Raw genomic sequence first — 25,209 nt, 5'->3', positions numbered from 1 at the left:
CATTTACTTTATTAGCTTATACATGCCATTGATTTTCAAAATAAAGTTTCTTTATATACCGAAATCTTGAGGTTGATAGTGTGATGCGTCTCTGACCAGATCCAGTTTTCGAGCTCTTAACACTACAAAACAGGGGAAAAGGAAATAGGGTAAGCACTTTGTGCTTAGTAAGCTCATGTAACAAGAATTATACTTACCTAATATTTCCAATACAATGCAATAAACATTCATACATCCATTCAATGCATTATTCCCCTAACATGCACAAACTCAACATTCAAGTTAGTTAAATAATTTTCATGTATCAATAATATATATACCATGATTTGATGAGCTCATCAATACCATGATTTCTATTCCCTTGTTATTTTTCCATATTTATCCCGTTGAATTTCTCGAAATTTCGATGGATTTTCAGGGGTACACTTTAGTGTATAAATCCGGGTCCGTCAATTCATATTCATGTGTGCATATTTCCATTTCAGAAAGCACACTCCTGCGAACCTCATCCTTACAGCGGGATTATCAGTCCAGGCTAAATCCCATGTAATATAAACTCATAGAGTATTGTCAGGATTACCAGTCCAGGCTAAATCCCCTGCAATGACAATTACTCTAATGAGCTTGGATCAGACCCTAATTCGAATTACCCGTCCGGGCTAAATCCATTTTCCACATATTTTTCGAGAGGGCTACATCAAGATAGGATCACCCCTCTCGGCTAGATCCTTTTTACCGTCAATTCCTTTTCAAAGATCCATCGAATTTCCTTTCATTCAACCGGGATTTATTTTCTCTTTTCATCAAGAATATCAATACTTCATCAATTATCATACAATAAACATCCAAATCATATTCACATAAAAAAAAATATAATTCAAGTTACATGAACTTACCTCGATACTTGTTCGTATGCAAAAATCTACTAATCCCAAACTTTTTCTTTTCCTCGATCTAGCTTCATATTTGAATTTTCTGGATTCAAATAAATAAATTTAATCATTAATTTAATACATTTCATGTTCATATGTAACATTCTCTATAATTCTATTATTATTTATAATTCATTCAGAGTTGTCATCTTGAGTCATAGTTACTAAATTATTTATATCTTGAACTAAAAAACTCCAAATTAAGATCCACTAATTTTCCCCAAAACTAGACTCACATATTTTCTTACCATAAAATTTTCAGAATTTTTGGTTTAGCCAATAATTACAGTTTATTCTTTAAAATTCATCCCTATTTTGTTATTTGACAGTTTTGACCCTTCTTCACTAAAAATTAATTATCTCCTCGTACACAATTCGGATGATGTTCTCGTTTGTTTATTTTGAAAATAGACTCATTAATTATTTTAAAAATATAAATTTAAGCCCCTAATTATTTTTATCCAATTTTTGATGATTTTACAAAGTCAGAATAAGGGAACCCGAAATCATTCTGACCTTGTCTCACAAAACCTATTATATCTCATGATTTACAATTTCATTGCTTACACCGTTTCTTCTATAAGAAACTAGACTCAATAAGTTTTAATTTCATATTTTATTCATTCTCTAATTCGATCTCTATAGTTTTTGGTGATTTTTCAAAGTTAGACTATTGCTGCTGTCCAAAACTATTTTAGTGCCAAGTGTTGATTTCCAATTTACCCCAAATTTCACAGTTCATACAATTCAGTCCTTGCTCAATTAACCCCTCAATTAAGCTAATTTGTCTCAATTTATTCTTTACCTGGACATTATAAGTTATTTCACAACTATTGAAATTCAAAATTTCCACATAAAACCCTAACTTCACACTCTTTTACAATTAGGTCTCAAACATTCACTTTCTATTCAATTCTTTCAATAAAATCAGCATATAAACAATTTAAAGCTCTAATTCCATGCTAAATCATCATATACTTCCAGCACATATTCATAGAAACTTTCAATTTCATTCATAAAATCTAAAACTAATGAATTCAACAAGTGGACCTAGTTGTAAAAGTCACAAAAACACAGAAATTTCAAGAAATAATCAAGAATAGAACTTACTTGTAGTAAAAATATGAAAAACCAGCTTAAGGAAACCTTCTATGGTGTTTTTTCTGATGATAATGCAGAAAAATAAAGAGAAATATAGATAATTCTACTTTAATCCTAACTTTATTAAGTAAATTTTGCAATATTCCAATTTTACCCTTAATTATCCTTATTTTCTTGCTGATTTCATGCCCTTGCCGTCCATCCCAAATAGACCTTGGGTCTATTTGGATTTTAAGCCCTCTTTCTTTTATCATTTAAGCTATTTAATCCTTTCTCATAATTTTATATTTTTTACAATTTAGTCCTTTTTGTTCAATTAACAATCGGAACTTTAAAATTTCTTGACCAAAATTTAATACTAACTTATTAACACTCAATAAATATTTATAAAAATATTTATGGCTCAATTAAAAATCCTTGAAGTCTCGATACCTCGTTTTTCGATTCTAATTATTTTAATATTTATTTCTAGTACACTATTCACTATTTCAAAAATTTTTCCTAACTTCACATTTAACTTATACTCACTAAATTAATAATATTTTCTACTCACTTGTCGGATTTAGTGATCTCAAATCACCGTTCCGACACCACAGAAAATTCAGGCCATTACATCCAAGCTCACGTCCGAGTGGATCCTAGATTCAGAATGTTCTTTGCACATGTGTCCCAATAGAGAATGGTTCTCCACATACAGTTTGGTTGAAGGTGGAGTTGTGTTCATGTGAAACGATTCATCTAGGAAGGTAATTGGTGATTCATCTATTTATCATTGGCTACACAGTTCATCTCATTGCTAACATGTTTGTCCCTAAGAGAGCTTCATAGCTTGTATAAATATAGCTGTCACAAATACCTACATCAGTGGTAAATGCAAAAATTGTAGTTTTGTTCATTGCCTTAAAACTTCATTTCCAACACCAAGAAAGCACTTATAACAGTGAAATTGTTAGGGTTGATTTGATTTCCATTGATTTATGAATTAAGCAAACTAAGCATAATCTTTTGAATTGTTTTAAATAAAAGCAAAGGTTATTATTCCTACAATTTCCTACAACATTTTGCCTATTCTATTTGTCATATGTGGATGTTAGATTCAAGGACCATAACACCATGCATGTCAAAGTTATGGAATAGAAGATATGAAGTTGGGAAGTTGGATGGGAAGAAGAGTTCATCATGATTTAGGTCTTTCCCTTTTTTCTGATAATTTTCCTTAAATCCTTGAGCCCAATCGAAAGACCTCATCCATAGTGATGCATTTATTGTTAAAAACAACCTCATTATGAATAATCCACAATGACCACAAAGAAGGAGCACAACATATAAATAATTTTGAAATCTGAAAAGTGGAGTTAAATTTCTAGAAATAAAAGAAGATGATTAAATTTTAAATTTATGAAGAGTGCAAGGGCTTATGGCATATTTTATAACTATTTTTATCTTTAAATTATAGTTTCTTAATATTATAAGAATTTATGACATATTTTAATTTTTTAAATATTTTTTATAATTTATTTTAATTTTGTGCATATATATCAAATTTAATTTTATCAAAATGAATATATTATAAATTAATATTTAAAATTTTAAGGTGACTCGAAACGAGATTAGGAAAAACTAATTAGAGGAGAGGACAAAAACTCTTAATAAAATCAGATTTAAAGCGAAAGGTAAAGGTGAAGGTCGAGGAGTAAAAAACCACCCGCTTTTTTATTATTATTATTATTATTATTATTATTATTATTATCCTCGTCTACCCCCAATTTAAAGAAACTAAAATGAAAAATAGTTTTAATTTATAAAAGATCATTTTTATCTTTATATATTTTAGTTTATTTTTAATCTTTATACTGTAATATTTAATATTATTTTGGTACATTAATATTATTTTTTATACTTTTTTACATTTAAATGCATTATTTTACATTTCAATTAAAACTCGATTATCATAATTAAATTTAATAATATTTATACTATTTATTAAGTGTTTTACAGAGTTGGTATCACCCTCAACTAGGTCACCAACTCAATGAAGGAAATTATGGAAATGTCTTTCTGTAATTAAAATAAGTTATATTATTTGAGATAATTTAATCTTTTTATTGCAACGAGAAAGGATTGTATGAAACATAGATTATCCATTTTCTAATAGTTTTATGCCATGTCAACAATTTCATTTTGAATTTCAATATTTTACATTGGATTTGATTTTTTTAAGGATGAAAATGCTGAAATTTAGGATGAAAATATTGATATGACATTGAACTATTGGAAAAGGGTTTTGGATGATGTGGCATTATTATTTTATAGAATTTTTTCTCTAGAGGTCAAATAGTTCATCTATTATAAAAGGTCAAAATATACCATGACTCCTTATACTCTTCATAAATTTCTAGTTTAGTCACTGTACTTTTATTTTTTAGGAATTTAGCCCATTTATTTTTTAGATTTCAAAATTCAAGTCTAACTGATAACACTATTAAAATTATTTTGTTAAATTCAAATTTATTAAAAATTTATTTATTTTAGTTACATGACCATTAAGTGAGAATTAATTTCAAAATGGCAGACCCACAAATTTAACAGAAAAAATTTAATATTGTTACCAATTAAACCTAAATTTTAAAATCTGAAAAGTAAAAAAACTAAAGTACTAGAAATAAAAGTACAGAGACTAAATTTTAATTTTTACGAAGAATACAAATCCTTTTGACATGTTTTAACCTTATAAAAGTATCAATATATTCATTATACATTAAATTTTAAAGCAAACGGTTAGAACTAGTCAGCAATTCAACATTAAAAATAATTAAAATATACTTTTAAGTCCCTGTATTCTTTATACATTTGAAATTTAATCTTTTTACTTTTATTTCAAAGAATTTAATCTTTTTATTAGATTTATAAATGTAAATTCAATTATTAATACTGTTAAATTTTTTTTATTAGATTCAAATTCATTACAACATCATTTTTCAAGGGTGAATGTACTTGAGAGGTCCCTTTATTATAGGGACCTGATCAAATTAGTCACACTACTATTAAATGGGTCAATTTAGATTGTGTATTATTAAAAAGAATCAAATAAAGCTAAATTGGAATTGAATTAACATTTATTATTTAAACAATGTCATTTACTATTTAGTAGAGTTATTATTTTTAAAGTTTTTATGGTTCTATAAATAAAATTTTTTGTTTGGAATTGAACTACAACTGAAATAAAATTTAAGATGTTTTTTTTTATAGAACAAAAGTTAGCTCTGTTACAATTTGAACTTATTTAATTTTTTTAATAATATAAAGACTAAATTTATCTATTAAATAATAGGATTAATTTGATCCAATTCCCACAATACAGGAGTTCTAAGGTATTTTAACCTTTTTTAAAGATACATTATTACTAAGGGAGTTTTTTTTAAACAAAAAATTCAAAATTTTAAGTAAATAAATTTAACAAAAAAAATATTTATCTGTGTTAAAATGAAACTTTTTTTTTTTAATCTTAAATTTACTTTGACCTTAAATAGTAAAGTTCAAAAAAGGAAACCAACTTGCAGGGTAAGTTACAGAGCATTCTTGTGTCCTTTCAAGTCCGATGACAATGAGAGGCCTCAGAAAGCTAATGCTCAGTGCTGAAAATGGAGAATCAGATGAAGAAGAAAAAAGGGTCTCTCACTATTCATCCAACCATCAAATACTGTTAGTTGGTGAAGGGGATTTCTCTTTTTCTTTGAGTTTGGCCAATGCTTTTGCCTCTGCCTCTAACATTTGTGCTTCTTACTTAGACTCCTATGGTAATCAAACACAAAAGAAACAACCCTTTTCTTTATGAAGTGTTTTATTGCTTTAGCTATTTACACCAAAGTTTCTTTCTTTCTTTTTTCCATAATGGTGTGCGGTTCTGTTCCTCTTTATGAAGAATCAAGAAAGGGTTTGACATTTTTCTTTTAATTTAGTTGTTAAGAAAATTTTTTGATTTTACTGATATTTTGGTTAAATAGATATTCTGGTGAAGAAATACAAGAATGCAATTTCAAATTTGGAAAATCTTGAGAAGCTAGGGGCATGCTTACTACATGAAGTGGATGCAACCAAAATGAAGCATCATACTGACTTAGCCAACCGAAAGTTTGATCGAATCATTTTCAATTTTCCACATGCTGGCTTTCATGGAAAGGAAGATAATCCCCATATGATTCGGTAAATTTCCTCTTTTTCATATATGATTCTGGGATTGCTTTCTCATGTTTCTAGATGTGTATTTAGTGTCCAGGATATTTATGTTCATGCATGGCATCTTCTAATATTTTCGTATCATTAATGTCTTTGCTATCCTTTTTAGTTATTCCCAAGTTTTTAAAGATACATAAATGGATAGAGCAAATTTACATGAATTTCTGCCGTTATTTGAGTGTTGAATATGTTGGTCTTACGATTCTCTACATAGAGGGTCCTTGAATGGCCATATCTTTATACCTATGTCTAGAAATGTGTCAGGTTCAAGTGTCTGACACGATTGCTTGAAGAATAAAATGAAGCGTCTAAGCGACATAATGGTGGTGTACAAATATTTCTATGTGTCATTTTCGCTTTTCATCCGTGATGTGATTAAATAAGTGTCTTTACTGCACTTCGTCCTAGGAATTAGGAGGATCAAACATTTTATTCCTTTTCCATTTGGAGGGAGTTAAACCATGAATGTTGTCATAAAATGACAGGAAGTTCATACTTACGGTATATTCCAAATCTGAGATGTGATATTGATGCTTGTATTCAAGTATCAAGAGATCATATGTAAGTATTTAGTTGTCCCTTTGGCTTCCACAATACACACTCTGTTTTTCACAATATTGTTGTACTAAAACAGGATGCATAGGAACCTTGTACAAGGTTTCTTTAGGAGTGCAAAGGGCATGCTTCGAGCTAATGGTGAAATTCATGTAAACCACAAGACCAATGCTCCGTTTTCCCTATGGAATCTTAAGAAATTAGCTTCTGGGTGCTCTCTGGCATTGATTCAGTGTTTAGATTTCAATGTAGAAGATTACCCAGGTTATCACAACAAGAGAGGGGATGGTTCAAGATGTGATGAACCCTTTCCTCTTGGCAAGAGCAGCACCTTCAAATTCGGCTTTTGCTCTAGAGCTAAGAAGGCGTCTAAAGCAACCAAAAGATGGGGTTCAATGTGTAACAAATCTCAGCATTTTCAAACCATTTCAATGCCAATGCAGCTGCATTCAACTTCTGATTTCAACTATCATCGAAGGAATCATACTGTGAATCGCATCCCACTGCGTGTTAAACTGCGTCCTATCATTCCTAACCAGAATCAATACTCTGGGGTCTTTGATAGAAACTTTAATGGTTTGGTCCGAACATGTCAAGCGAATAGCCTGAGGTCTGATTTTGATGCAAGATCTGATGATCTAGGAAGCTTGAGGCATGGTCTTGACAGACAATTGGTAGAGGTGCCGAGAACCTTGAATGGTAACTTGCCTTACATGCATGAGCACAAGCATGAGCATGAACAAGTGAGGCATAGTCTTGACAGACAAGTGGTAGGGGTGCCAAGAACCATAAATGATAACTTGTATTACATGTATGAGCATGAACAAGCGAGGCATAGTCTTGACAGACAAAAGGTAGAGGTGCCAAGAGCCTTACATGGTAACTTGTATTACATGCATGAGCATGAAAATAGTCTTGACAGACGAATGATAGAGATGCCAAGAACCTTAAATGGTAACTCGTATTACATGCATGAGCACAAGCCAGCGAGGCATAGTGTTGACAGACAAATGGTAGAGATGCCAAGAGCCTTGAATGGTAACTTGTACTACATGCATGAGCGTGAGCATGAACTTGCCCATATTAGCAATTTGAGGCCTCATCTTCACGGGGCGCTTGCATGTCCAACCTCCCAGCTGAAAGTACCTAATACTCGGGATGTTCTCCGTTTGTAAATGCATGGAGTCTTCTGCTTTTTTGTGTGCATCAGCATAAAATGACGAGTACATACAACTTGTGATGCTGACCATGTAAAGTCAGAAATGCTTAACCTTCCTCTGAAACTAGTTTTCTTTTGTCTATGGAACATACAATGTAATGCTTAAGTACGGGTATCTTTGGTTGCTTTGCTTTACTTGATGTTTAGTGCCTAACTAATTCTAAATTCATATGATTATTGACTACATCTAAACAAGTTGCATGCTTTGCTTTACTTGATGTTTAGCGCCTAACTAATTCTAAATTCATATGATTATTGACTACATCTAATCAAGTTTTAGCTTGATTTTATCTCTCCTCCAACTTTTCCTTTATTGAATTTAAATTGATATTCTTATTCTCCATAGCCTCCTTATCATTTTCTCTCTCAGTGGTTATGGAAATTCTTTTGATTTTTAGGTGAAAATGGTGAATTTTGATGGAAAAGATCAAATTGTAAAAAAAAGTAAAATTTTCTTTTCTTCAAGAATGGTGGAAGTGAGCTGAAAGAAAGATGGAGAAATTTTCATCATCCTTTCTTTTTATTTTCTTAACCATTAATTAAATAAAAAAACATTATATTAAAATAATAAAAAAGCAATTTTAAAATAATTTTAACCAATCAAAATCTAACACCAATATTCATAATTATCATGAAAAATCATGATAATTATCTTAATTTAAAAATGGCTATGACTATTTTACTCTTCAACATATATTAGTTCATATATATTTTGAAACTTGTAAATTAGTTGATCCTTTAAATTTTATTTATTAAATAATGATGAAAAATTATTTTTTATGCAAACCATAAAAATAGTCACCCAACCATATCTTTCTTTCTATTTTAATCACTTAACTATTAAATTTTTTGATTTAATCAATAAACTTTTCGAAATTAAATATTTTAGCTACTGTGAATTGATGTGAAATTTATCTATTTAACCCCAATACTTGTACTTAAGCATTACATTGTATGTTCCATAGACAAAAGATAACTAAAGGTTAAGCATTTCTGACTTTACATGGTCAGCATCGCAAGTTGTATGTACTCGTCATTTTATGCTGATGCACTATGTAACTGACGCAGACAAAAAAGCAGTAGATTCCATGCATTTACAAACGAAGAACATCCCGAGTATTAGGTACTTTCAGCTGGTAGGCTTGACATGCAAGCGCCCTGTGAAGATGAGGCCTCGAACTGCTAAAATGGGCAAGTTCATGCTCATGCTCATGATGTAGTACAAGTTATCATTCAAGGCTCTTGGCATCTCTACCATTTGTCTGTCAACACTATGCCTCGTTGGCTTGTGCTAATGCATGTAATACGAGTTACCATTTAAGGCTCTTGGCATCTCTATCATTTGTCTGTCAAGACTATTTTCATGCTCATGCATGTAATACAAGTTACCATGTAAGGTTCTTGGCACCTCTACCTTTTGTCTGTCAAGACTATGCCTCGCTTGTTCATGCTCATACATGTAATACAAGTTATCATTTATGGTTCTTGGCACCCCTACCACTTGTCTGTCAAGACTATGCCTCACTTGTTCATGCCCATGCTTGTGCTCATGCATGTAAGGCAAGTTACCATTCAAGGTTCTTGGCACCTCTACCAATTGTCTGTCAAGACCATGCCTCAAACTTCCTAGATCATCATATCTTGCATCAAAATCAGACCTCAGGCTATTCGCTTGACATGTTCGGACCAAATCATTAAAGTTTCTATCGAAGTCCCCAGAGTATTGATTCTGGTTAGGGATGATAGGATGCAGTTTAACACGCAGTGGGATGCGATTCACAGTATGATTCCTTCGATGATAGTTGAAATCAGAAGTTGAATGCAGCTGCATTGGCATTGGAAAGGTTTGAAAATGCTGAGATTTGTTACACATTGAACCCCATCTTTTGGTTGCTTTAGACGCCTTCTTAGCTCCAGGACAAAAGCCGAATTTAAAGGTGCTGCTCTTGCCAAGAGGAAAGGGTTCATCACATCTTGAACCATCCCCTCACTTGTTGTGATATCCTGGGTAATCTTCTACATTGAAATCTACACGCTGAATCAATGCCAGAGAGAATCCAGAAGCTAATTTCTTAGGATTCCATAAGGAAAACGGAGTGTTGGTCTTGTGGTTTACATGAATTTCGCCATTAGCTCGAAGCATGCCCCTTGCACTCCTAAAGAAACCTTGTACAAGGTTCCTATGCATCCTGTTTTAGTACAACAATATTGTGAAAAACAGAGTGTGGATTGTGGAAGCCAAAGGGACAACTAAATACTTACATATGATCTCTTGATACTTGAATACAAGCATCAATATCACATCTCAGATCTGGAATATACCGTAAGTATGAACTTCCTGTCATTTTATGACTATATTCATGGTTTAACTCCCTCCAAATGGAAAAGGAATAAAATGTTAGATCCTCCTAATTCCTAGGGCGAAGTGCAGTCAAGAGACTTATTTAATCACATCACGAATGAAAAGCGAAAATGACACATAGGAATATTAGTACACCACCATTATGTCACTCGGACACTTCATTTTATTTTTCAAGCAATCGTGTCAGACACTTGAACCTGACACATTTCTAGACATAGGTATAAAGATATGGCCATTCAAGGACCCTCTATGTAGAGAATCGTAAGACCAACATATTCAACACTCAAATAACGGCAGAAATTCATGTAAATTTGCTCTATCCATTTATGTATCTTTAAAAGCTTGGGTATAATTAAAAAGGATAGCAAAGACATTGATGATACGAAAATATTAGAAGATGCCATGCATGAACATATATATCCCTGGACACTAAATACACATTTAGAAACATGAGAAAGCAATCCCAGAATCATATATGAAATTGCAAAGAGGAAATTTACCGAATCATATGGGGATTATCTTCCTTTCCATGAAAGCCAGCATGTGGAAAATTGAAGATGATTCGATCAAACTTTCGGTTGGCTAAGTCAGTATGATGCTTCATTTTGGTTGCATCCACATCATGTAGTAAGCATGCCCCTAGCTTCTCAAGATTTTCCAAATTTGAAATTGCATTCTTGTATTTCTTCACCAAAATATCTAGTTAACCACAATATCAATAAAATCAAAATATTTCTTAACAACTAAATTAAAAAAATTGTCAAACCCTTTCTCAATTCTTCATAAAGAGGAACAAAAACGCGCAACATTACGAAAATAAAAAAAGAAAGAAACTTTGGTGTAAATAGCTAAAGCAATAAAACATTTTATAGAGAAAAGGGTTGTTTCTTTTGTGTTTGATTACCATAGGAGTCTAAGGAAGAAGGACAAATGTTAGAGGCAGAGGCAAAAGCATTGGCCAAACTCAGAAAAAGAGAAATCCCCTTCACCAACTAACATTACTTGATGGTTGGATGTTGAGTATGACATTACGAAAATAAAAAAAGAAAGAAACTTTGGTGTAAATAGCTAAAGCAATAAAACATTTTATAGAGAAAAGGGTTGTTTCTTTTGTGTTTGATCACCATAGGAGTCTAAGGAAGAAGGACAAATGTTAGAGGCAGAGGCAAAAGCATTGGCCAAACTCAGAAAAAGAGAAATCCCCTTCACCAACTAACATTACTTGATGGTTGGATGTTGAGTATGACATTACGAAAATAAAAAAAGAAAGAAACTTTGGTGTAAATAGCTAAAGCAATAAAACATTTTATAGAGAAAAGGGTTGTTTCTTTTGTGTTTGATCACCATAGGAGTCTAAGGAAGAAGGACAAATGTTAGAGGCAGAGGCAAAAGCATTGGCCAAACTCAGAAAAAGAGAAATCCCCTTCACCAACTAACATTACTTGATGGTTGGATGTTGAGTATGACTCCTATTTCAATCAAATTTGAGAAATAATCTTTTAGTTAGACTCTATTTATTTGTTTCAATCAAATTCTGATTAGTCTAGATTATTTTATTATTATTTGACCTATGAATTTAGCCTATAAATATGCTCTTTTACAACCTTAGAAAATATACCTATTAGAGATTAGAACTCATAACACATTTAGAGAATTTTGTGTTTATGTTTTGAGGGTTCTTTGTTTTCGAGTTTTCGGGGTTTAGTTTTTTATCTCTATATTTTGTACTATTCGTTCTTTTGCCATTATAGTAAAATTATCTTTACCCGTGGTTTTTTATCCTCTTTGGAGGGATTTTTCCACGTTAAATTTGTGTGTTCAATTTCTCAATTTATTCCGCTATTTTTGTTACTTTTTGCTTAATCGGTTTGATCCTAACAAGTGATATCAGAGCTAGTTTAATTTTCATAGATCAGCCCATTTAGATATGGCAGCAATAAGGTCTAAAATTGAGAAGTTCGATGGTGAGACAAATTTCAACCTGTGGCAAGTTCGGATGATGGCAATTCTAGTTCAAACCGGCTTGGAAAAGGTCGTAACCGGGAAAAATCCTGAGAATCTAATTCAAACAGAATGGGAAGAGCTTGATGAAAAGGCCTTGTCTGCAATCTAGTTGTGCCTCGCGGATACGGTATTACAGGAGGTATTGATGGAGAAGACCTCATCCGCATTTTAGAAAATGTTAGAAACTTTTTATGTGACTAAGTCTCTGGCTAACCGTTTAATGTTGAAATAAAGTCTATTTACGTTTAGCATAAACGAAGGTGAGCTTCTTAGAGATCACATAGGTCAATTCATTACTTTTTAAATGATTTAAAGAACGTTGAGGTTCATATTGATGATGAAGATCAGACTATGCTATTATTGTGCTCTTTACCCCATTCATACAAGTCTTTTAGGGAGACCCTGATTTATGGCAGAGACAAACTCTCGTTCGAAGATGTGAAGGTTCATTTGTTGAGTAGAGACAAACTCGACAATGAGTTTGGTTTGGATAGCAAGGCAGATAGGCAAGCTTCCATTTTGGTAGCATCAAAGAAACGAGACAAAAGGTGTCACTATTATAAAAAGTTAGGTCACGTAAAAGCAGATTGTTATAAACTGCGAAATAAAAGAGCTACTGAGAGTAACGAGGAAGATGTAGCTGGTGCTAATTTGGCCGATGAAAGCGGTGATGATTTCTTGTTAGTGTCAACGAACGATAACTCCAAGCTCACGTTCGAGTGGATTCTAGATTCGGGATGTTTTTTCCACATGTGTCCCAATAGAGAATGATTCTCCACATATAGTTCGGTTGAAGGTGGAGTTGTGCGCATAGGAACCGATTCATCTAGTAAGGTAATTGGTATTGGTACTGTTAAAATTAGGATACACAATGGGACGATTAGGACACTCTCAGATGTTAGGTATGTACCGGTTTTATGAAAGAATCTCATCTCCTTGAGTATTTTAGACTTGAAAGGATGCAGAATCAACATCGAGTCGAGCGATATTAAAGTATCTCGTGGAGCTCTCGTTTTGTTAAAAGGTAAAAGAACCGGCAGTCTTTATATTCTGGAAGGTTCTACAATGACAGGTGAAATCGGATGTCCCTCGTCCTTTACTGAGTCGAAGTCAACTCGTTTGGAGTGGAGACAACTTGGTCATAGGAGGGAAAAAGGTATGACTGTTTCGTTGAAGAGAGGTTCTCTTTTGGATGCAAGTTTTGAAAAGTTAGGGCACTGTGTTAGTGAAAATCATACTCGGGTTAGTTTTAATTTGGCAGTGTACAAGTCGAAGGCTAGTAGTCTTCTAGTTTCTAAACACAGATTCGACTCAATTAATTCCCTACATAGTTCAAGATAGGCCCGTGGCGGGCTTTCGCAAAGATGGCATTGTGGAAATATGAGTCAAGGTAGAGATTTGTTGAGTATGACTCCTATTTCAGTCAAATTTGAGAAATAATCTTTCAGTTAAACTCTGTTTATTTGTTTCAATCAAACTCTTATTAATGTAGATTATTTTATTATTATTTGACTTATGAATTTAGCCTACAAATAGGCTCTTTTACAACCTTAGAAAATACACCCATTAGAGATTAGAATTCATAACAAATTTAGAGAATTTTGTGTTTACGATTTGAGGGTTCTTTGTTTTCAGGTTTTTCGGGGTTTAGTTTTTTATCTCCATCTTTTGTACTCTTCATTCTTTTGCCATTATAGTAAAATTATCTTTTCTCATGGTTTTTTATCCTATTTGGAGGGGTTTTTCCACGTTAAATTTGTCTGTTCAATTTCTCAATTTATTCCTCTATTTTTGTTACTTGTTGCTTAATCAGTTCGATCCTAACATTGGATGAATAGTGAGAGACCCATTTTTCTTTTTCATATGATTCTCCATTTTCAGCACTAATCATTAGCTTTCTGAGCTATGTGGTTGCCATCGGACTTGAAAGGTCACTCTTTTTCAACACCGACACAAGAATACTCTGTAACTTACCTTGCAAGTTGGTTTCCTTGTTTTGAACCTTATTATTTACGGTAAGAGAGAAATGGAAGGGAAAATTCAAGTTTAAGATAATTATAAAAAAATACCCGTTAAATATTTTTTTAAAATTTAATCATCTGATATTTTGAAATAAAAAATTGGTTAAATTGATCATATATGTTAAAAAAAATTTTGACCTAGGTTGATTTTTTGAAAATTTATGAAAATAAATCAATTTTTAAGAGGAGGGTGAAAAAGGGAAGCGCTTTACCTTTAAATTACATTTTTTAATTTTTTTAATATAATCAATTTTTTTGTCAAATGATTAAATTTTAATGGTTTTGTCTTTTGGTCCCAACTTCGAATCCTCTCTCATTTATATTTTTTTATTTTGTTTTGTTTTAAGCTTTTTATATTTTTAATTAATGTTTTAAACATATCAACTCCTTTAGTTAAATGATTAAATAATAATGATTTCATTCTTGAGATTTAGGTTTAATTCCTCTTTTTTAAATATATTTGTAATTTTTATTTAATGTTGTTTAAAAAAAATTTAATTAATAAATATATTATTTATAATTTTTTATTTTTAAATTATCTAATAGCTCTTTTATTCATAAAATCAAATAATCATTAGAAATATGTTATTTTTAGTAAATATAATTTTTATATGTGTAATTTTTCAATCCATATCATGAGTGTAGTAAATTTTAGTATTATATATTTTTATATGTGTATTTAGAATATATCAAAATAATTAATTGAAGTATTTAACATATAAAAATATTTGAAGTATCATGCTCACAATGTACATGAAAAAATAATGATATTTGAAATATTTTGCATATAAAAATAATAGTTGTATTTGAAATAATTATTTCATTTTATAATATTAGAAGTCACCATACTCACCAAATATGTGGAGAAAATAAATATTTGACATATAAATATTATATATAAAGAAAAATATATAAAAAAATAGTTGATGTTATGTTATATATAAAGGAATTATTAATTTCAAATATTTTAACATAATAATATATGTAAAATATATATTTTTATTATACAATTACATATTTATTATTTTATTTTATGAATAAAAGTGTTATTAATTAAAAATGAATTAAAAATAAAAAATTACAAAAAATATATTTATTAATTAAAAATTAAAAAAAATTGAAACAATATGAAATAAAAATTACAAATGTGTTTTGAAGAGGGGAATTGAACTTGAGTCTCAATGATGAAATCATTATTATTTAATTATTTAACCAAGGGAGCTAATATATTAAAAATATAAAAAGCTTAAAACAAAATGATATAAAAAAAATATAAATGTGAGTGGAGAGGAATCAAATCTGGAACTTAAGGATAAAACCACTAATATTTAACTATCTAACCAAAGAAACTAATTACATTTAAAAAGTCAGAAAATGCAACTTAAAGGAAAAGCTTCCCAATCTTTCTATAAAAAACAGTCTATTTCTCAAAATTTTCAAAAAAAGAAATTGATCTATTTGACCAATAATTTTTTTTTGGCATAGATGGTTAATTTAGCAGAAAAAACCATGTATCTTTAGAAAGGTTAAAGTACCTGAGAGATCTTTGTATTTTAGGGATTGGATCAAATCAATCCCTTGATTATTAAATAGATCAATTTAGTTTGTATATTATTAAAAAGAATCAAATAATTTAAATTGTAACAAAGTTAACTTTTGTTCTATAAAAAAAGGTGCGGTGAAGCAATTCAATTCCAAACAAAAGATTTTATTTATAAAATCATAAAAATTTTAAAAATGTTAACTCTATTAAATAGTAAATGATATTGTTTAAACAATAAATGTTAATTCAATTTCAATTTGGCTTTATTTGATTCTTTTTAATAATACAGTGACTAAATTGACCCATTTAATAATAGAGGGACTAATTTAATCAGGCCCCTATAATAAATGGACCTCTTAGGTACATTCACCTTGAAAAATGATATTGTAATGAACTTGAATCTAACAAAAAAAATTTAACGGTGTTAACAACTAGACTTATATTTATAAATCCAATATAAGGACTAAATTCTTTGAAATAAAAGTAAAATGATTAAATTTCAAATATACGAAGAGTACAGACACTTATATTTTAATTATTTTTAATGTTCAATTGCATACTAGTTCTAACTATTTGCTTCAAAACTTAATGTATAATGACTATATTGCTCATTTTTATATCACAAGTCTTTGTATTCCTCGTAAAAATTGGACTTTAGTCCCTATACTTTTATTTCTGGGGCTTTAGTTTTTTTACTTTTCAGATTTCAAAATTTAGGTTCAATTGGTAGCAATATTAACTTTTTTGTTAAATTTGTTGGTCTGCCATTTTGAAATTAATTCTCACTTGAGGATCATGTAACTAAAAAGTAAAATTGTAATAAACTTAGATTTAACAAAATAATTTTAATAAGATTATCAATTGGACCTGAATTTTGAAATTTAAAAGAATAGAAAAGTTAAATTCTTAAAAATAAAAATACAGTGACTAGATTAAAAATTTAGGAAGAATATAAGGAGTTTTTAGCAAAATCCATGGACCTGGTAAAGGCCTCTGGTGTCAATGCTACTTGAATGAAATTTGCTTCCCTGGAACTATCACATATACCAACATCACACTGCCTTTCTGTCAATCAACAATTAATAAATATTGAATTCAAATAAAAATTTTATTTAGACATTTAATTATAGAAATATGATTAAGAATATATAAACATTTTTGGCGATAATTGTATAATTTGAAAATTAACTTTCTTGAATTTTGATAACAATATGATGGAGAGTAATGAAGTTAAAAAATGTGCATTATAATAAAATATTTACTTAATTAGTGATATAATTGAAATTATGTAAACTGGTTGGAAAAAGTTTTTTTAAAAAAAAATTAACTAACATTGTTATGTGTTGAAAAATCAAGTTTAGAAAACGTAGCGTAAAATAAGTTCAATAAAAACAGAGTTTTAATTTTTTTCCAAAACTAGAATTTGGTTGTGATATATAAAATAATAAACACTTAATCAAAATTATACTTTTTTGATTCATCTAGGATAAACACTTCAACCGATCAGTCTTCTCCACTATCCTCAAGCTCACATCTGCCGAGTGTGGGCTCGCTTCGAATAAAAAAAATTCACAAAATTATCAGTGGGGCAATTTCATAATTTCTCTAAACTTTAAGGTAAAATTGTAAATACGAAAAATATCTCTAAAAATTCTTCAGAGAATTTTTTTTCTAGAACTTTCTCTCATGACTCTATTTATATAGGTAGAGTTTAGAGAGTTCAACTATAATTAAACTTAACCACTTTAATATTAAATTTTATTAAATTAATAAAATATTTACCTACAAGATAAATATTAAATTTAATTTAATATTAAGATAATCACTTTAATATTAAATTAACAAAATACAATCAAGATACGTAGCAAATTAAATTTAATATTAAATCTATTAAAATAATATTATTTTTAGAATAGTTAATCTGAAATTAAATTATCTGGTAGAGTCCTAGTAGAAGTGTGATTTCTCCACTGCTCAACCGTCGAAGGACCACCTGCTGGCTGCTAGAATATCGTTGTCGTCGCCACCGGCTATCAAAATGTCGCTTTCGTCTCCGCCGACACCTTCGTGTCAGATGGTGCCATCGCAAGTACGACACCCTCCCGATTGGACCAGCTTTTTGGTATCGGTATCGATTTTGGGTTCTCGAGCCCAATTTTCAATCTTAAGTCCAAATTTCAAGTTCAATTACCCATTGGGCCAATTGCCTAACTTGAAAATTAAGTTGCAAAAATATCATATTTATTTTAATTAATTTGATTAATTTAATTTTGCTTGATCAAAATTAATTTTCTCAAAAATCACTGAGATTTTCCAAAATTAAATTATCAAGAAAATTCTTTAATCAAATTTTCTAGTTGAAAAATTCTCAGAACCGCCCAATTTAATTCCGCATCGAATAAATCGATTCAATTAAATTATTTCCAAAGTTGTAGAATTTTTATTCTAATTTAAATGCAGTCTGATCGAACTTTTGTTGAGCTAGTAGAGGGGCCAATCAAACATATACAATTATGCTATAGTAATTGCAATTATGTCCAGAAGCATCATTCCGATAATTCGCAATTTACTTAATCATGGATTCAATCCATCAAACTATTTATTAAAGCAATTCATCAAACTCTTTGTCCAATGACCTCTTCATGTGTGTGTTACCCTCATATGATATCGTTGATTCATTTGAGTTAAATTCGTTCCCTCAATACAATCATATTTTATCTCATTGTCACAATTGTGTCTTCTTAATGATTAATATGATCACTGCCAACAAATGACTATGATAAATTACTTGTTCAAGAACAAGCAACCCATGGCCACGTTCCATATTTATCAATCCACATAATGTCAATAAGAGGATATTGTTAACTCTTTAATCGAGCTATGAATTCTATCGTTGCTAGCAAATTCATGGCATACACAAGTCATGTACCCAACATACTGGCTATGGACTCAATCATCTTTAAAACATAAACCTCCACTTATATCAAAGCACATGAGTTACATACACATAGTCAGTGACCAACTCAGGATTTAGGTAAATCACACCATGAACGTCACGAGTGAAATAATTCACAAGCGGGTTCAAAATTAATTCATTTTGGGTCTAGTCCAATGTATCATTCTTCCAATGAATACATCTATGTCTCTACTCGTGAAGTCAACTACTCTGATAGCAAAGACTAACCATCTCCCCAATTGGAATTGTATACGACATAATAATCCTTCCAAGTATGTAACACCCCTTACCCATATTCGACACCGAAATAGGGTACGAGGCATTACCAGAACACATACACTTGTAAACGTATTTAACCGAATTATAAAATTTCATCTAAATTAAAACTTTCAAAATTATTAACATGCTTTTATAACTCTTTACAATATATCCTCAAAATATTTTAATCATAATAAATAGGGCCTACGATACCCGATATATACTCATGCAATTCAATGCTTCATTTACATTTCATTCACGTACAATTCATGTCATTAAGTTCAATACTAATACGTACTTACCATTTAACTCAACGTATATCGATTATATCATTCGTTAACACATTTATGAAATTCTCAATTTTGCAATGAAAATATCACTCTAGGTTAAATAACAACATCAATTCAACTTATCATCCCTTTTTTCGTCATTTTACCCTTCAAGTATGTACATACTATTTCATTACCTTTCCAAACCTGTTCCTATGCATATTACAGAAAACATAAACATATCATTACAATGCACAACTTATAAGTTTAACGTGGCATAATTCAGCCACAACTTGGCCAAAGCCTAAGCATGTACACCAAACATATTAGCCAAATAAACATATAGCAAAAGCATTATAAGCATGGATGAGCACAACATTTATTCACGTATCAAACTTACCAACATGTGTTAATTCATAAACCATTCACGACATTACTTCATGCCAAATCATATACCAGATATACCATACATATATACTATGAAACTTTATTTTCCCACATGAGCTTAAACAATGACCAATAATGCACAAATATAAGCATCATTTCTATTTCATCATTTATCAATTATAATCGAACATATAACCAATTGTACACAATTCATTCATATATTTTTCCTCCTCCTCCTCTCCATTCCACATCCTTAATATATAACACACTCAATTATCATTATCCAAAATTTCACTATTTGCTCATTTGTAATTTCAAAGCTGTCTGTCTGAGTCAGAGTCACTAAATTATTTATATCTCGAGCTACAGAACTCCAAATTAAGATCCGTTAATTTTACCCGAAACTAGACTCACATATATTATTACCATAAAATTTTAAGAATTTTTTATTTAGCCAAATAGTACATTTTATTCATTAAATTCTTCCCTATTTTAGTGTTCAACAGTTCCAACCACTCTTCACTAAAAATTAATTATCTCATTGTACAGAATTCTTATAATTCTCTAGTTTTTTTTTTGAAAATAGACTCATTCAAGATTCTAAAAATATAAATTTTAGCCCATAATTATTTTTTTAAAATTTTTGATGATTTTCCAAAGTCAGAACAGAAGATTTCGAAATCATTCTGACCCTGTATCACTAAAATTCAAATATCTCATAATATAAAACTATTTTACTTTATTTGTCTCTTTTATGTGAAAATAGACTCAATAAAATTTAATTTAATATTTTTTTCATCATCTAATTCAATTTCTACGATTTTTGGTGAATTTTCAAAGTCAGACTACTGCTGCAGTCCCAAAACTATTTTAGTATAAAATGTTGATAACTAAATTTATAACGCCTTCCTTTCCTTTCTCTTCAATATTTTCCATCACTTCATCTTATTTCCTTTTACTAACATAACAAGAATATAGAACCTTATATAATGAAACTCTACATTAACAATAATTTCCTACTTTTTCAATAATATCAAACTCAAAAATATATTGAAATCTTGATGTTCTTACCTTGTGCTATTGATTTCAATCTTTAACTTGATTTTCTCTCTCCTCCAGCTTCTATTTGTTGAATCTAACTTGATATTCTAGCTCCCCATAGTCTCCTTGTTATCTTTCTCTCTTGATGGCTATGGAAATTCTCTTGATTTCTAGGTGAAAATGGTAAATTTTTTGTGGAAGGACCAAATTGTAAAGAAAGAAAAACTTTCTTTCTTTCTCTCTTCTTCTCACGTTGGATGCATGGGAAGATGATGATTTCTTTTCATCTTTCCTCCCTTTATTAATCATTTAATAATAAAATAATACTAAAAATCTTAATAAAATATTAATTAAATAACATTTATCTAATTAATTAATTAAAAATATCACCAACATCATCATTACCTTCTAGAGTTCTCTCTCTCTAATTGACCATTTTGCCCTTCATAATATTTTAAAATTTCATCCTTGAGCCATCACTTAATTTGGTAAAATTGTGATTTTGTACCTCAAAATTTTTCACCTTTTCAATTTGGTCCTAATTCATCCATTTTCCTTAGTTTCTAGATTATTCCACCCTTAAAATATTTGCACTATTGGTCCTTCAAACTTTTCATATTTACACTTTACCCCCTCATATTTTGAGTATTTACTCTTGGTCAGTAAAACTTTTCTCACTTTTGCGATTTAATCCTTTCTTGAATTAATATGTCATAATATACTTCCCAATGTTGCCATAACTCAAAATTTCCCTTTTTGTCACTTTATTTCCTTATTTTACTATATCAAGGGGTATTTCAGTAGTAATTTTTGGGATATTACGAATTGTTTAAATAAAATGCTTTCTTTGATTCTTTTCGGGATTACATACTCGTTTAGATTATCTACTAAAGTAAGTTGTCTTTCTCACAATGTAAACATTCTTACAGTGCCACTTGTCACTTCCCAAAAATCGGATTAGAAGAAATTGGGTTTGTGAAACCAAGTGTGATCGTGTCCTGATTTTGAGTTGGAATTGTGAAAATGTTGTCAAGTTAAGTGATCTACTTTAGTGGATAAGTGCTTTGGATGTGTGCTTAAGGTCCTATGTTTAAATCTCCTTCTTTGGAATTTTTGTTATTTTTGTCCTTATCACTATCTCTGCATATTTGATTTAAGGTTAATTCACGCGCAAGTGTTGATAAAATGAGTTTGTTGGTTCAGTGGTAAGGTGTCAACTTACCCTTTGATCCTGTGCTTGAATCCTAATGTGTGCATAGTAGGAATTATTTTTTCTTTTGAAATCTAAGGTAAAATCTGATAGGAGAACTAATCAGATTTAGTGGGGGGTAGTGGGAAGTTTTTAAGTTCTTTATTTTTTTTAAAGTTTCCCAAAAATTCTCCTAAAATCCCTCACACTACCTACAGTCTATGCTTTCTCTTTCTTCCCCTTCCACTTTCATGTTTGCATTCTTTCTTTCTGTATGTTTCTGTTTAATTTTCCTCTTTTCCTTTCAATTCAATTTTTTTCACAAGATTTTTCCCTGCCATTTTTCTTCCTTTGTTACGATATTCACTTTTGAGATTTTTTCATCAACGTTTCCTTCTGCATCACTATGGGCCGTGCGTGGTAAGGTTGTGATTTTTAGTTTCGAATTTGGTTAGAGATTGTCATGTTTTGAGTTTTGTTTTTTCCGTTGTGTGACCAAAGCTTTTAACCATGTGAAATTCTCTTTAGGTGAAGATTTGGTTGCGATTTACCTTTCGGCAAACTGAGAAATTTGTTTTGGTTGTTGTTTCATTCAGGGGTAAGTGATCATTAGGGAGTCAAAATTTTAGAATATCATTGTCCAATCTCACATTTTGAAGTGTTGGTTTAGGTACTAGATATATCACCGTTGAATTTGCATCAAAAACTGATCAGGTGTGTATCGAAAAACTCGAAAAACAACGAATGAAAAAAAGCCAAAAACTGGACTATTAACGCCACACGATTGTGTGACAAGCCGTTTGTTAGACAGTGTGAGCCACATGGTGTGAGTCAATTGGGCTGTGTGGGCCACACGAACTTGTCGATTGGGCTATGTGGGCTCATTTTTTAAAAATTTTACCCAGGCTGGTTTGACTCTAAAACTCGTAATTAGAATTTCTGTAGGGCCCATATTGTTTAATTAAGGCTTGGAAACAAGGTATTTGTTAATATGCTTCTATGTATGATGTGTTTAAGGTATGTGAAATATATTTGTATAATTTGATACTATTAGTTCTGATGGTATGTCTTGATTTGCTATGTCTGTATATGTGTGTATGATGTGTGATTATGTTAATTTGTATTTTTTAATCTGTTATATAACTATGTATGTGACTTCATGGCAAAACTGATATGATTTAATGAGGTTTGATAAATCTGTTCTGCAAAGCGTGGACTCCCATGCCTTCTGTTTTCCGTTACTGTACGTCAGCATGTCCTACACGCTTATGATTCAGATTTTGTATATGCATGCCATGACACATTGCATGGGGTTTAGGATGATGTTGAAAAGAGGAAGATTCTGGCAGTTTAATGATCTGCACTATCTGGTGGTTTGACCATATATATCTTATATGACAGTTTTAATTGCAATTCTGGTGGCAATATAGTGGCTTGACCACATATATCTTATATGACAGTTTTAATTGTAATTCTGGTGGCAATGTCCACAATTATCTGTTTGTGTTATTTGGTTGGATGAGTTATGGGGAACTTTATTTTTGGTATGTAGCAGAGTTGGGTAGGAAGTTTTCTGGAAAAAAAAATCTACATTATGATTTCTGAAAAATATTGCATTGACATAATCATACATTCTCAATTCTTCTAAATTGTTCGTGATGAAATTCTCTATGATACCCTAACTTGTGTGTTGTGATATGTATGTTTTATGTTTGAGTTCCGTTATTCAATAGGCTTTATATCCCACTCATTTTTTTTAATCTCTGACTTTTCAAGTAATCAGTAAGTTAGAATCAGACGGTGTGCGGGAGCTCGGATTGTGTTATCGGTTAAATAAATAAGACGGTTTATGTCTATTACTTTTCTGAACTTTTTGGACTAGGTTTTTGGTTATCGTTTTTTTTGTTGGATTTGATATTTTTAACATTAAACTACAAAATCGTAGGAATTATCAAATTAAAATTTGGTTTTCAAAACTAAGAAATCTAGAATTTCCACTGCAACAATTAAGTAATCACTTAAGTATTTTTCTGTAAATAAATATAATATTTTTAAACGAATGTTTGCCTTAGTTTTGGAAACGATTTGCCTATGTTAGTACTTTCAAAACACACGGTTTTGAATTCAAATTCTGGGTTTTAAATAAATGTTTTCTGACTTTAGTTTTGCTAAACATCTATGAGAGTTTTGCCAATTTTTTATTCTTTCAAAGCATGCACTGAGTTTGATTAAAACAAAAGCTTCTGAACAAGTTGATGTAATTCCTCAATATCTAGTTATAACTTCTGGGCTAGGTTTGGGGGTGTTACACCACTTATAACTTCTGGGTTTTAAATAAGTGTTTTCTAACTTTAGTCTTGCTAAACATCTATAAGCGTTTTGCCAATTTTTATTCTTTCAAAACATGCACTGAGTTTGATTAAAACAAAAAACTTCTGAACAAGTTGATGTAATTCCTCAATATCTAGTTATAACTTCTGGGCTAGGTTTGGGGGTGTTACACCACTTATCATCAGTTTGAACTTAGACAATCAATGAGCTAATATTTTCTTGATACAATTTCAGTATGCATGCAAAACATGAAAGACATAAACACAAAAGACATAATAGTGAAATGCGAAATTAACTTTATTCATTTATTAATCGTTGAAATAAATAGAAAATAATAACATGTTTACTACAATATAAGCACATTTTCCAACAGTATGGAGCGGTGGTTAAAGCTCTTGTTAAACACTCGTTTGGCATGGGTTCAAACCATGTGACCTCATCTCTTACCCTAATAATTTATAATAATAAAAAAGTAACATTATTTTTAAAACGTCTATAAATTATATTGAAATTAAGAATAAACTAATTATCGTTACCAATATTAAATATTTGTGATTAACTAAATTCAGATTGATTCTTATAAACGAGATGTAACAGCCTGATTTCGACCCTAATCGGACATAGTGGTTTCGGGACCACAAATTTGAGTCAGAAAAATATTTTAATATTATTTTGTGTGTTTATTATGTATAAATTTGATTGTGTGAAATTTTCGTGTCTTAATTTTATCGTTTAAGTGACCAATTAAAGAAAAAAGGACTTAATCATGTAAATAGTAAAAGTTGCTAACTAATTGTTAAAGTGC

At 30.5% G+C, this 25,209-nt stretch overlaps 2 protein-coding genes across 2 annotated transcripts; one reads left to right on the top strand and one right to left on the bottom strand.

Annotated features, from left to right (window-relative positions):
* Window positions 1-5,572: 5,572 nt before the first annotated feature.
* On the top strand, window positions 5,573-8,178 carry LOC107921813 (uncharacterized). The gene is made up of 3 exons (XM_016851655.2): window positions 5,573-5,830; window positions 6,038-6,236; window positions 6,904-8,178. The coding sequence occupies exons 1-3, from the start codon at window positions 5,632-5,634 to the stop codon at window positions 7,997-7,999; spliced, it is 1,494 nt and encodes a 497-aa protein (XP_016707144.2). The 5' UTR covers window positions 5,573-5,631; the 3' UTR covers window positions 8,000-8,178.
* Window positions 8,179-9,028: 850 nt separating this feature from the next.
* LOC121213556 (heavy metal-associated isoprenylated plant protein 41-like) lies at window positions 9,029-14,300 on the bottom strand. The gene is made up of 4 exons (XM_041086347.1): window positions 14,242-14,300; window positions 11,805-11,860; window positions 10,906-11,104; window positions 9,029-10,232 (listed from the first exon to the last, which is right to left on the bottom strand). Exons 1-4 carry the CDS (start codon window positions 14,298-14,300, stop codon window positions 10,031-10,033), a joined length of 516 nt encoding a protein of 171 aa, XP_040942281.1. The 3' UTR covers window positions 9,029-10,030.
* Between the last annotated feature and the right edge of the window lie 10,909 nt (window positions 14,301-25,209).

Source organism: Gossypium hirsutum, chromosome D01 (assembly GCF_007990345.1).
Source record: "Gossypium hirsutum isolate 1008001.06 chromosome D01, Gossypium_hirsutum_v2.1, whole genome shotgun sequence".
NCBI lineage: Eukaryota > Viridiplantae > Streptophyta > Magnoliopsida > Malvales > Malvaceae > Gossypium > Gossypium hirsutum.
The sequence above is the reverse complement of the archived record's forward strand: the minus strand, read 5'-3'. Positions and strand labels throughout refer to the sequence as shown.

What these genes read in the sequence shown, in the direction of transcription:
- LOC107921813 (XM_016851655.2), top strand. Translation starts at nt 5,632, where the DNA reads ATGACAATGAGAGGCCTCAGAAAGCTAATGCTCAGTGCTGAAAATGGA. An exon ending in TTCTTACTTAGACTCCTATG is followed by an intron (nt 5,831 to 6,037) that starts GTAATCAAACAC and finishes TTGGTTAAATAG; the next exon opens with ATATTCTGGTGAAGAAATAC. An exon ending in GATAATCCCCATATGATTCG is followed by an intron (nt 6,237 to 6,903) that starts GTAAATTTCCTC and finishes GTACTAAAACAG; the next exon opens with GATGCATAGGAACCTTGTAC.
- LOC121213556 (XM_041086347.1), bottom strand. Translation starts at nt 14,300, where the DNA reads ATGATTAGTGCTGAAAATGGAGAATCATATGAAAAAGAAAAATGGGTC. An exon ending in AAATGGGTCTCTCACTATTC is followed by an intron (nt 11,861 to 14,241) that starts ATCCAATGTTAG and finishes GTCATACTCAAC; the next exon opens with ATCCAACCATCAAGTAATGT. An exon ending in GATAATCCCCATATGATTCG is followed by an intron (nt 10,233 to 10,905) that starts GTAAATTTCCTC and finishes GTACTAAAACAG; the next exon opens with GATGCATAGGAACCTTGTAC.